Source organism: Sus scrofa, chromosome 1, assembly GCF_000003025.6.
Source record: "Sus scrofa isolate TJ Tabasco breed Duroc chromosome 1, Sscrofa11.1, whole genome shotgun sequence".
Lineage (NCBI taxonomy): Eukaryota > Metazoa > Chordata > Mammalia > Artiodactyla > Suidae > Sus > Sus scrofa.
Window position 1 is genome coordinate 241,979,626 of NC_010443.5, and position 12,745 is coordinate 241,992,370.

The following is a 12,745-nucleotide window of genomic DNA, read 5'->3' on the forward strand; positions in this document are numbered from 1 at the left end:
CAGCAGTAACGAACCTGACCAGGATCCATGAGGATGCAGGGTCAATCCCTGGCCTTGCTCAGTGGGTTAAGGATCCAGCATTGCCATCCAGCTATGATGTAGGTTGCAGATGCAGCTCAAATCTGGGGTTGCTGTAGCTGTGGTGCTGTAGGCAGGCAGCTGCAGTTCAGATTTGACCCCTAGCCTTCCATATGCTGCAGGTGCGGGCCTAAAAAAAAAAAAAAATTTGCTCAGCTAATGCTTATGTCAAATGTGAATTATTGAGGATTCCATGCATGTTTGAAGCCTCTGGTTCCTTAAAAACAGGATGCTGCTCCAACAGAGTCTTTACTGAACTGGCAAGACTACGAGGGTCGAACACCTCTTCACTTTGCAGTCGCTGATGGGAATGTGACAGTGGTTGATGTCTTGACCTCATACGAAAGCTGCAATATAACATCCTATGATAACTTATTTCGAACCCCTCTTCACTGGGCAGCTTTACTAGGTAAGTTAAGTGTGAAACCAGGTATCAACAGTAGGAGGAACTGCATGAGTATAGGAATTTTCCTTGGCTTCTCTCCCTCTGTCAGCTCCCACCTCCTATTTAATTATATTAATTTTTCATTGACGTGTGGCATTTTATACCTAAAATCCCTGTTGTATGCTTAAATTTTAGCAATGTAAGTATATTCTGTTATGTATTATTTCAACATTGTGTCCTAGCTTTTCATTTTTATTATAAATTAAAGTACATTCATTGACATGTAAATTTAAAATAATTTTCACATTCATTGCCTTTGCTTTTTGGGAGAAGGGCTTTAATTTTATGTTTGTGGTAATACTATGATATTTGGTTTTCTTTTCTTCCTATTCCCTAATATGTCTTTTTCTTAACCTTTTTGGGGATCGCTTTTTTAGAAGAGAAAGTATGTATATATTTGTATAAGACTAATTTTTGGCAATCTGAGAGTCTTTCTCTTTTAGTGAAGGAGTTTTACCCATTCATATTCATTATTATAAGTTGTATAAATTAATCTTTTTTTCATTATTCTGCTCTTTGAGTATTAGCTGTGTTTTAGTCTTTTCCTTATTTGGGTTTTTTTCTGTTTCTTTTGTTTTCTGCCTTGTGGCATATGGATTATATTTGTTGTTATTTGGTTTGGAATTGCCTAATGTTTTGGGAGAGTTTTTAGATTCTACTAATAGTTACTTTTAAATTTATCAAAAACTTTGTAAAGCCCAAGTCAGAGTCAAGAGCAAAAACTACATCTACCGATTCTCATCTTTTTAAAGTGAGGAATTTAGGAGTTCCCTGTGGCCTGGCGGGTTAAGGATCTGGCATTATCACTGCTGTGGCTCAGGTCACTTCAGTGGTGCAGGTTCTCTCCCTGGCCTGGGAACTTCTATATGCCTCGGGCATGGCAAAAAAAAAAAAAAAGTTGTGATAAAATGAGGACTTTAGCACACTTTCACTTATAACTCTTTGCATATGTTAATGTAATTTGACGGTTATTGTTTCATATTAGTAATTATTAATAAACCATTATTATCACGAATTTAGTTTTAAATTATGTATTGTCTCTTTTTAAAATGATGCTTACATTTGTATTCCGTTTTATAGTCAGATTTATTTTGCAGTTTCATTTCAATGTTCAGTTTCATCTCTTTTCCTCTGCATTCTAGGAGGACTTTGCAAATTTGTCTCCATGACACTAAATTGCCTTTTTGTTCCACAAGTTCTGCTTTCTTTCTTCTTTCTGCCTCTTGTAGATTGTATTTTAGGTTATATTTTGATTTCCTTCTCTCATCCATATTTCTTTTTATCTCAGCTTTTTTCCTTTTTACCTCCTTCCTTTACATTTTCATTTCAGATTATCTTCTTCTTAGGATATTCTGTCTCATTTCATAGAGACCATCTCTTTCCACAAGTCAAGGATGCCAAACAGTTGCTTGAAATTTCCCTCTGGATCCTTCTCTAGATCATTTTCTGAGGTATGCTTTTTTCTTTCTGATGGTGTTTCTTTTCCCTGTCCTGAATATATTTTCATATAGCCTTTTCTGAATTTCTGTCTTTATCTTTCAAACAAGATAAGATGTACTTTTGCCCATTTGTGTTAATGGAGAACTCTATCTCAAACCATAGCTGGAGAGCAGATAGATGAGCTCAACTCCCATTCAGATTCCTTTTTGTCTGCCTGGTTTTCATGCAGTGTATTCTTGCTCTGCTAATGTGGAATCTTCTTCTGCCTGGTTCCCTATATAATGAACAATGGCATGTGTGACATTCCGGTATCCTAAACATACTGTTACCAGGCTTGTTCATTCTTTGATCCTCTTTACAGGTCCTCACTTGTGAAGGCCACATCTACATCCTCCAGAATGTATTGCAGAACATTTTTTTCCACAACCAACTCATCATTCCTGTGCACTTATTTCCTGGGATTTGAAATCACTGTGTAGATGCTTAAAAATTGGGGGAGGGAGGTTAGAGAGGATGGAGAGAAGGCCTCAGAGGTTACGAGAGATTGTGTTATAATTCTCCTGAATGGCTGGAGAGAACAGCCGTACAGTTCTGACTGGTTGTGCAATGGAACCTGGAGGCTAGGGACACCGATGACTGAGAGGGACTGACTTCTAATGCACCTTCCTTCCCTTTTTATAGGCAGTTTTATAAGGTGAAGCCAGGGAATGCAGTGAGCCAATATCTGATAGGGTTTGTTTTTTTGTTTGTTTGTTTCTCAATCTGGCAATGATAGTTAGTTATTTCCTTCCTGATTGAAGCGTTAAATTTTAGTGTAAGCTTTTGCCTTTGTGCCACATCAATCATAGTATTTCAATGAGAAGTTAGGAGAGACAGTTCGGGGGCCACCATTCCAAAACCATTTAAATGCTGGTTTATGTGCTAGTGGTTTTTCTCACCCCTTTCCTTTAAATGGATTATAGATGAATAGTCCTTTTATGTGATAACTACCTTGTGTCTGCTTTTAGGGCATGCACAGATTGTCCATCTCCTTTTAGAAAGAAATAAGTCTGGAACCATCCCATCTGACAGCCAAGGAGCAACACCCTTGCACTATGCAGCTCAGAGTAACTTTGCTGTAAGTAAATCACCGTAATTACTTTTTTTAAAAATGTTGAGTTGTAAGAAGCAAACAGCAAAATTCTATGTACCCCCATTCAGTTTACTACATTGATAACTTCTTGCAAAAGTGTAAATACAATGTCATAAACAGGAAATTGACATTGATACAATCCACTGACTTTCAGATTTCACTGTTACATGTATTCATTTGTGTGTTTGTGTAGCAGTTATTTTTTTAATAATTGCTTATACTGTTCACTGTGAATCAGGTGATAATATTAATTTTTATAAAGTCGTTAGTCACATGTGAAGTTTTAAAGAATTTTTGTTTTATTATTCAGTGTAATAGTTTGCCTTGCTGTCAGTGTACTTCATCTTTTTGTTAATTGTAAGGCACTAAGGACAACTTAGAGTTTAGCAATCTGTAATTGTACTGAAGGTAGTGGGCAAAGCTTTAGAACTAGACAGACCTTAGGTAAAATCCTGATTGTGAAGTTTGCTAGCAGCATGACCTTATACAATTTTCTTAACTGAGTCTCTTTCTTCATATGTAAAAATGAAAATAATTATACCTTTTCCTTCAGGATTACTCTAAGAATTAGAGAAAACTTATGACCAGTGCCTAGTGTAATGCTTGGCCTAGAGACTACCCAAAAAAGAGATTGCATCATTATTATTATTTGTGCTAATAATTTTATTATATATCTGAGAAGAAAAAATATGAATTATTAGTATATCCTGGTTTTTCCCACCTTTCATGATCATTAATAGTTCTTTTTTTATTTTTTTCATTATAGTTGGTTTACAGTATTCTGTCAGTTTTCTATTGTACAGCAAAGTGACGCAGTCACACACACACACACACACACACACACACACACACACACACACACACACACACACATATATATACATTCTTTTTCTCACATTACCCTCCATCATGTTCCATCACAAGTGACTAGATCTAGTTCCCTGTGCTATACAGCAGGATCTCATTGCTTATCCACTCCAAATGCAATAGATTACACTTATTAACCCCCAGCTCTCAGTCCATCCCACTCCCTCCCCCTCCCCCTTGGCAACCACAAGTCTGTTCTCCAAGTCCATGAGTTTCTTTTCTGTGGAAAGATTCATTTGTGCCATGTATTAGATTCCAGATGTAAGTGATATCATATAGTTATTTCCTTACTGCCCTTTACAGTTTACAAAGCACTTTCTTATCCATTATGTCACCTGTTCCAGCAAGCACAATAATGTCTAGGCTGCTTCAGCTTCCTGGGTATGAGCAGCCACTAAGAACTAGAGACGCATCCAAAGAGACCCATATTAAAGCAGTCATAATGGACTTTGATGCCTTCTACATGGGTGTGCATAGTGAAACTCTTGGTTTCTTTAAATTATAAGAATATCGTCTTCAACATAGCATAATTCCACCTTCCTGACCTCACCAAATGCACCATTGAATATACTGAATACTTGGCTTGCTAAAATACCTGTTTTTTCCCACCTTTCTTTCTCTCTGGTGCCCAGAGCCACTATAGCTATAGTCCTCCCTCCTGGCATTCCTAAAAATCTAGTCTATTTATCACCTAGAGTTTTGATAAACCGTCATATAAGATCTCAGAAAAATACAGAGGATTTTGAGGAGGAGTTCATTCTTATTACAAATAAATAAGAAATTCAATTGGCCTAGTCTTGTCAATCTATGAAAATCAGAATTCAGTCCATATTCCAGCACAGGCCTATGAAAAGACATGGTATTTCTATTTACAAATGAGGAAACTAAGGTTCTAAGGGATTAAATGATTTGCCCAAAATCTTGAACCCAGGTTTTAGGCTCCAAATTTAACATATGTACAAGAACAAGTAATTAAGTAACTATGCTAAGAGGAGTAGGAAAGAATACTAGAACATTATAGATGTTTATTAAAAGAAACACTTGCTGTAGATAATATGCCAATTACAGAAATAGTTTTTTAAATAATTATGCAGATTTTCTAAGCTCAATTTCAAGTCCCTTGATCCCTTAGATTCTATTAACTCACAAGAGGTTGTAATTCTCTTAAAAAAAAAAAAATCATCGTAAACAGGAGTTCCTGTCATGGCACAGTGGAAATGAATCTGACTAGGAACCATGAGGTTGCGGGTTTGATCCCCAGCCTCGCTCAGTGGATTAAGGATCCAGCATTACCGTGAGCTATGGTGTAGGTCGCAGATGTGGCTCAGATCTGCCGTTGCTGTGGCTGTGGCGTAGGCCAGCAGCTGTAGCTCTGATTGGTCCCCTAGCCTGGGAACCTCCATATGCCACAGGTGCGGACCAAACAAACAAACAAACAAAAATTCATAAACAACGAAAGACCCATAACATCCTTGCAAACATTCATTAATAAGAAAACGTATTCAACAAAGAAATGTTTGCAAATTATTAAAAGAAAGCAAAAAAAAATCACCATTTAAAAAATTCATTTATTTATTCGAATCTACTTAATAAACACATAAAATAGATCCTCTGAGCACTAAGTTATAACATCTCAGCAGCTCAACAATTCATGTTAAATCTAGGAAGCATTGTGTATAGCAGTGGAAAGAATGCAGTGATTTAACCTTGGATTCTACTCCAGTATCTGCTACCAATGTTTTCATGACCTTGAGCCTAAATTTCATCTGTGAAACAAGGAGCTGGATTAAATTAGCCCTTAAACTTTTTCTTTCTTCAAAATATTAAGCATCAACATTTTATAATTTTTAGCCAACTAACAGCCTCCAGAAATTTTTTTTGAAACTATTTTGTTTCTATTCAAGCATAAGTTTCTATGATCTGCCTAAAAGTTTGTGAGCATCTGAGTTTTGAGGAAAGATGCAATTTTAAATGCTATAAATATTAACCTCCATGAAAATTGTCAAGCACTATTAGAATTAATAAGGGTCCTAATTTTTGTATGATCCCATAGAGGAAGGACCTTAAATGTAGGAATTGCTGAATAAATACTTGTTTAAAGGAATCGAACACTACATTTCTCAGTAACCACCTATCATTATTGAATAGATGTATTAACTATTTTAAAAAACAATAACAAAACACATAGTGAGAGAATATATTGGCCTTCTCTGCAGTTAAGTTTTTAAACATGATCATTCTCAGTTATCAGAATGTTGAATGAGGGGGTTATAATTTTCAAGTGCTATGAAGACTAAAACCAATATATAAGGACAGAATATGGTTAGTTTCAGTGGAAATTATAGTTTTGTTATTAATAAAAGAGATAATTTCATTTGATTCAAAAGTAGAGGAAAAAAAATACTTTGCTTTTTAGTGAAAGTCGTAACTCTGGCTTTATTATCATAGAAAATGCCCCTCACTCTGTTGTCTCAAAATTTAAATGAAGTTTTCTTACAGGAAACAGTTAAAGTGTTTCTAAAACATCCTTCAGTAAAAGATGACTCAGACCTTGAAGGGAGAACATCCTTTATGTGGGCTGCTGGGAAAGGCAGTGATGATGTCCTTAGGACTATGCTGAATTTAAAATCTGACATTGACATTAACATGGCAGATAAATATGGAGGCACAGGTAAGAATCTATAGACATATTCATTTTGCTTTCCTCCAGGCTCCAAAGTGTAGGTGGTGCTCTAACATTTGTAAAATAGTAAGTTGAAACCATTGTTCCTAATCTAACATTGTTTGACTTTCATCTTTACTTTTTAAGGTTAGGTTGCCAGGATATCACTTCAGTGACTTTATTTCTTTCAAGTATTATTGCTTAAATTAGCCTATGCTTCTACCAAGTGAATCTTGGTCTTGTTGCTCTTTAGACATGAGTGCAGGAACTCTTCTGATCATATATCTTTGCATAAAAAGCATCAACCTGTACTTTAAAACTATGCATATTGAGTAGTTATTAACTGTATTTTCAAAAATTTAGAATTATATTTTAAGGAATGCACAATCTAATTATGTTCTCTCCGGTCTCATTTACCACGTATACTCTTTTCTCAGTTTTGGATAGCGCTGCTGCATCCCGAATCTCCCGTTTTAGAGATAATCTCCTATGACTCTAGACATTTCACAGTTTCAAAAACTCTTACTAAGTGCTTCCTTTAATCTCTTTTTGTAATATGAGAGCCCTCTAACTCTGTGTTGAATACTAAGAGAAGTGCAAGTTTTTTAAACACTCATTGTCACCTTGGAGGTCTCTTCCTTCTGTAATGCCATCAAGCCTCCATATCTGAGAGTTTCACATCTGTGGGTGTGGAGGACTGACTTGTATTCATTGTACTGCACCGTCTTATATAAAGGGGCTTGAGCATCTTCAGATTTTGGTATCCATGGGGACTCCTGGAACCAATCCCCCACAGATGTCAGTGGATACCTATATATCCACATTGCAAGTCAGAAAGAGAAAGAAAAATCACACAACAGCACAGTAACCCTGAACCCTCAGCTATTTGCCTCTCAATGTTATGTTTTCTTATTTGTAAAAACATATGAGAGCCATTTGCACCTACCTATTATCCTGGATAAGATCTTTCTTGTTCACCAGAACTATTGATGCAGCACTTGGGGGACAGAGGGAATGGAGACACCTAATGTCTCCCTCCCTTGTCCTAGACCGTCACACCTTCCAATTGTTTAAAAAGAGATAATATCAATTATGATTAAAGGGTTTAACTTCCAAAAGTTTCTTTTATTTATTTTTTTTCTTTTTTATGGCTGTACCTGTGGCATGTGGAAGTTCCTGGGGTAGGGATTGAATTGAAGCTGCAGCTACTGGCCTATGCCACAGCCATGGCGACACCAGATCCAAGCTGCATCTGTGACCTACATGCAGCTTGTGGCAATGCCAGATCCTTAATCCACTGAGCAAGGCCAGGGATCAAATCCACATTCTCACAGAGAAAACATTGGGTCCTTGGCCCACAGTGGGAACTCCCCAAAGCTAGTTCTTTATCAAAGCTTCATAGTAGACCTAAAGCTTCTTAAGGAGTATTGTACAGACACATAGGACACAGTTTATAAATGGTCAGAACATTTAAAATTTTTGTCAGACTGTTATTAGTACATAATCTTTGTCACTACCATAACTTTTTGTTCAACTTTTCGTGTATTTTAATAAAGTATGGGCTGGGGTACTTGTATTCTCTTAACCAAAGTTGTCTTTGTGATGTGCATCATAGTTGGGATTGAGACATAAATTCTTCTCAAATTCATTCATTCCCTGGGCTCTTTTCCTAAGGAGATTTTACTATGTCAGAGATATTTTCCTGACATTTCTCTTCTATGCCAGTGTGTTCCTCTACATCACCCCTCTAAAGGGCTGTTTTCCTTTAATTAAAAATGAGTTCTTATCAACAGCAGTATATGGGGATCTTGATTCAAATACATTAACACTAGGAAAAAACCATAAGCCTTCAGGAAAATGTGAACACTATCTGGATTTTTGATATTATAAAATTTTTGTTAATATTTTCTAGGTATCAAGTGGGACTATCTTTTCTTTGCATTGCCATGGCTGGGGTTCTGCAAACCACATTCTCCCTTTGCCAGCAGGGAAGTCAGCCTATAGCGGGCAGTACAGGGAGACTGGAAAGCTGGAAGAGGAATGAGGGATTACATCTTCCTGTTTGCTTCCTATTCTTGTTTTTGTTTCCTGTTCCTGTCAGTATTACCCTAGTAAATCTTATTACCAAGCAGAGCAGTGACAGCTTATTCCAATAGCAAGTTAATTTCACTCTGCTTTTTCTGACCCTCATAGTACCAGCCAAAGAGCACCCTCCTCAGAGATAGCAGCAACAGCCTAAGCAGAGCCCCTCCTCAGAGGTCTGAGTTTCAGTTCTGCAGGGTGCCTCTTCTAAGCTTTTGAAGTCTTAATAATTCCATCTTCTTCTTCTTTTTGTTCCCTTGGTCTCAGGGGAGCTAGCTGTTTTCTGCATTTACTGCCTCTGTGTGATACCTTAGTGTTCCCTTTTTGCTTTTTTAGTTCTTTAGGACAAAGCTAACAATTCTTTATCTTGAAATCTCTCTGTTAAAGTATCTAGTGTGAGTGTGGTTTCTGTCTCTTGATTGGACTCAGACCGACACAGTGGTTGTATTTTAAAAAGAATCCTTGTCTTTCAGACATACTAATATTCACAGACAGAAGGATATGACTCTGGAATTTTCTTCAAAACAATCAGAAGTGAGGGGAATGGATAGAAGTTAGATGAAACAAATTAGCCATGCATTGATAATTGTTGATGCCAGGCAATGACTATATTGAGTTCAGTGGACCTTTACTTTTGAATATGTTTGAAAATTTCCATAATACAAAGTTATCACAAATAATTTTTAAAGCTCCTATGTGAAAATGTATGGTACTTTTTCAAAGAGGGAGCAACAACAGTAGTCTAAGATTATTTTTAAATGAAGTAAGTGAAAGCAGAAATGGGGAATTTCCTTTAAAATAATCATTAATTCAAACTTTTGTTTAATTAAAATTTTGTCTGTTTTTAAAAAATTTGACATTAATATTTGTTTGAAGAGTATATGCTGTGTACTTGATGCCACATTACACAACTGTAGAATTTCAGCATTAAAAATACCTTAAAGGGAGTTCCCGTCGTGGCACAGTGGTTAACGAATCCAACTAGGAACCATGAGGTTGCGGGTTCGATCCCTGCCCTTGCTCAGTGGGTTAACGATCCGGCATTGCCGTGAGCTGTAGTGTAGGTTGCAGATGCGGCTTGGATCCCGCGTTGCTGTGGCTCTGGTGTAGGCTGGTGGCTACAGCTCCGATTTGACCCCTAACCTGGGAACCTCCATATGCTACAGGAGCGGCCCAAGAAATGGCAAAAAGACCAAAAAAAAAAAGTACCTTAAGGAGTTCCTGTTGTGACTCAGTGGAAATGAACCTGACCTACTATGCAGGCTCCTGGCCTCACTCAGTGGGTTAAGGATCCAGCATTACCGTGAGCTGTGGCTTGGATCTGGCATTGCTGTGGCTATGGTGTAGCTATAGCTGCAGCTCCAATTTGACCCGTAGCCAGGGAAGTTCCATATCCTACAGGTGTGGCCCTAAAAAGCCAAAAAAGAAAAAGGTACCTTAAAATTAAATCTAGTCCAGGATTTTCCAAACCATGTACTTGAGAATAACACATTCCTATAGAGGTACCTGAAGTGCTGCTAAGGATATGCTTGCTTAAGTGGGTAACCCTCTACCCCTACTTAACTATGTTATATGTTGGGTGTTTTAAAAATTTCCCTTGGGGTAGTTCCCATCATGGCTTAGCAGAAACAAATCTGACTTGTATCCCTGAGGACACAGGTTCAATCCTGGCCTTGCTCAGTGGGTTAAGGATCTGGCATTGCTGTGAGCTGTGGTGTGGGTCACAGACATGGCTCGGATCTGGCATTGCTCTCACTGTGGTGTAGGCCAGCAGCTACAGCTCTAATTCGACCGCTAGCCTGGGAACCTCCATATGCCTTGGGTGTGGCCCTAAAAAGACAAAAAAGCAAAATTTCAAAATTTTTTTTTCACGTGGGAGAAAAAAAAATTCTTAGGTTTTTAAATGTGAAAATCACTGAACTCTCACAGATATATTATGCCTTGATCTGCCTTGTAACATTCTCACCAATGTTTTTCACCAAAGGCGTCTCCCCATTGTCTTTTAGTTTCTGGTTGAACAGCTCAAATATGGTGAACCCATTACTTCCATCTTAATCTAATTCTGCTGGATGCTATTCCTTATACTGAGCCAAAATTTGTCAAACTGAATGTTCAACTCTGTGTTATTTTGCACATGACATACTTCAAATATTTGAAGTCTCACACCAATCTGAATCTTGTCTAGGCCAAACTAACATTGAGCCATTTAGGTCAGGCTTTTCAAACTCAAGTATGCATAAGAATTACTAGGGATATGCCCAGATTATATAGAGATCCTGTATCAAATTCTGTCAAGTCCTATTGATTCCACCTCCAAAATACATTCTCAATCTTTCTGCTTCTCTCCATCTCTACTCCTGCCACCCTAGTCCAAGCCATCACCATTTTTACCCAGTCTACTGCAATAGTGTTAACTGGTCTCCATGCTTTAAATTCTAGTTTACTGCAATGCATTCTCAAAACAGCGTGAGTGATCTTTTTAAAGCGTAAGTCAAATATCACTCACCTACTTAAACCTCTTTAATGTCTTCCATCACTCTGACCTGTATGGTCATTTATGATCTGGCCTTTTCTACCTTTCTGACTTAACTCACACTCATTCATTGTGCTACAGCTTCTTTGTCTTCCTTAAACACATAGATTCATCCCAGTCTTTGTTTTAATTGTTCATGTTGCCCAGACTACTCTCCCTTGGGATCTTTGCTTTCTCTTTTTTTATGATTTAGTCTCAACTTAAATGTCAGCCTCTTAGCAAGACTTTCCCTAACCAAAGTAATCCCCTGGTCATTCTACATATTAAAACACTTCTTATTTCTTTAATTTTACCATCCATCACCCTGTAATACGTAAATGTTTATTGAGTCAGTGTTTTTGTTTGTTTGGTTTGGTTTTGCTGCTTCTTCTAAAATTTAACTTAGTTATTTTGTTTCCTGCTGAATTCTCAGCATTGTTATTACCCAGCCCACATTAGCTTCTCAACCAATCCCTAGGAACTACATTTTATAGGTTTCCCAGTTTGGGCCTATGGATCACACTTTGTGAAAAAAAACATTGTCCAAGGCAATATACAGTCATAATACTTGGAGAGAAAGGTCCAGGCCTCTTGACAGTTATCCTGAAAAATTCAGAAGAATTTAAAGAGTGAAGAATTAGAAAGAATTTAAAGAGTAATCTAATGAGTCATGACATAGACACTAGAGTAGAATAGCATAGGCAGGGATCAGCATAACATGAAACTCACACATGGTCAAAATTACTTTTTTAAAGCCCTCTGGCTCAGTGGTTAGCGAACCCAACTAGCAAGCATGAGGACTCATGTTTGATCCCTGGCCTTGCTCAGCGGGTTAAGGATCTGGTGTTGCTGTGAGCTGTGGTGTAGGTCGCAAACGTGGCTCAGATCCCACATTGCTGTGGCTCTGGCATAGGCCGGCGGTTATAGCTATGATTGGACCCCTAGCCTAGGAACCTCCATATGTCGTGGGTGCAGCCCTAAAAAGACCAACTAACCAACCAACAAACAAAAAACCCTAACCAGAGAGAAAATCACATTCCATTGCTGAAAAGAATTGCTGTTTTTAAACTGGGCACCAAGGGAATAGCTGGCTAGCATTTGGAGCCATGCTGTATGAAAAATGCACTCAGTGCAGTAAGATGCGCACACTCTCGGTACCATGTAGGTGCACAGACCACCTGCAGGAATAGTACAAGTAACCAGCTGAAGGAATAGGAAATTGAAGGCTCCCATCACACAGTCCCTCAGGGGCATTTACTACTTGAGTGGGTTTGTGGTCAGAATTGCCTGCATCATTTAACTCATTTCTCTTTGACATTTTTTGTTCTCTCATTCTCTTAGAAAAAGGAAAAGATTATTAATAAACTAGTAACTGAGACGTAGAGACCATTTCAGACCAACAGGATGGAAAGGAAGAAAACAGTGAGATGGGAAAGGTAACAGGAAAGGAGAAAAGTGTGAGTAATACATATGAATAGAAAGGAAGATAGAAATCTATAAAAGTGAAAAACGGAAAATTCTGAAGAC

The 12,745-nt window shown here is 37.7% G+C and overlaps 1 protein-coding gene across 13 annotated transcripts in view; it reads left to right on the plus strand.

The window, feature by feature from the left end:
- The window catches only part of INVS (inversin), a 160,609-nt gene that overhangs the window by 81,941 nt on the left and 65,923 nt on the right, over positions 1–12,745 (plus strand). For all 13 annotated transcript variants that reach the window (XR_002336995.1, XM_021066620.1, XM_021066607.1 and 10 more), the window contains 3 exons: positions 307–487; positions 2,971–3,080; positions 6,462–6,633. Coding sequence is in view for 12 of the 13 variants with exons in the window: in XM_021066620.1 (XP_020922279.1) it covers positions 307–487; positions 2,971–3,080; positions 6,462–6,633 (463 nt within the window). In the remaining variant the exon portion in view is untranslated. The remainder of the gene's footprint in view (positions 1–306; positions 488–2,970; positions 3,081–6,461; positions 6,634–12,745) is intronic.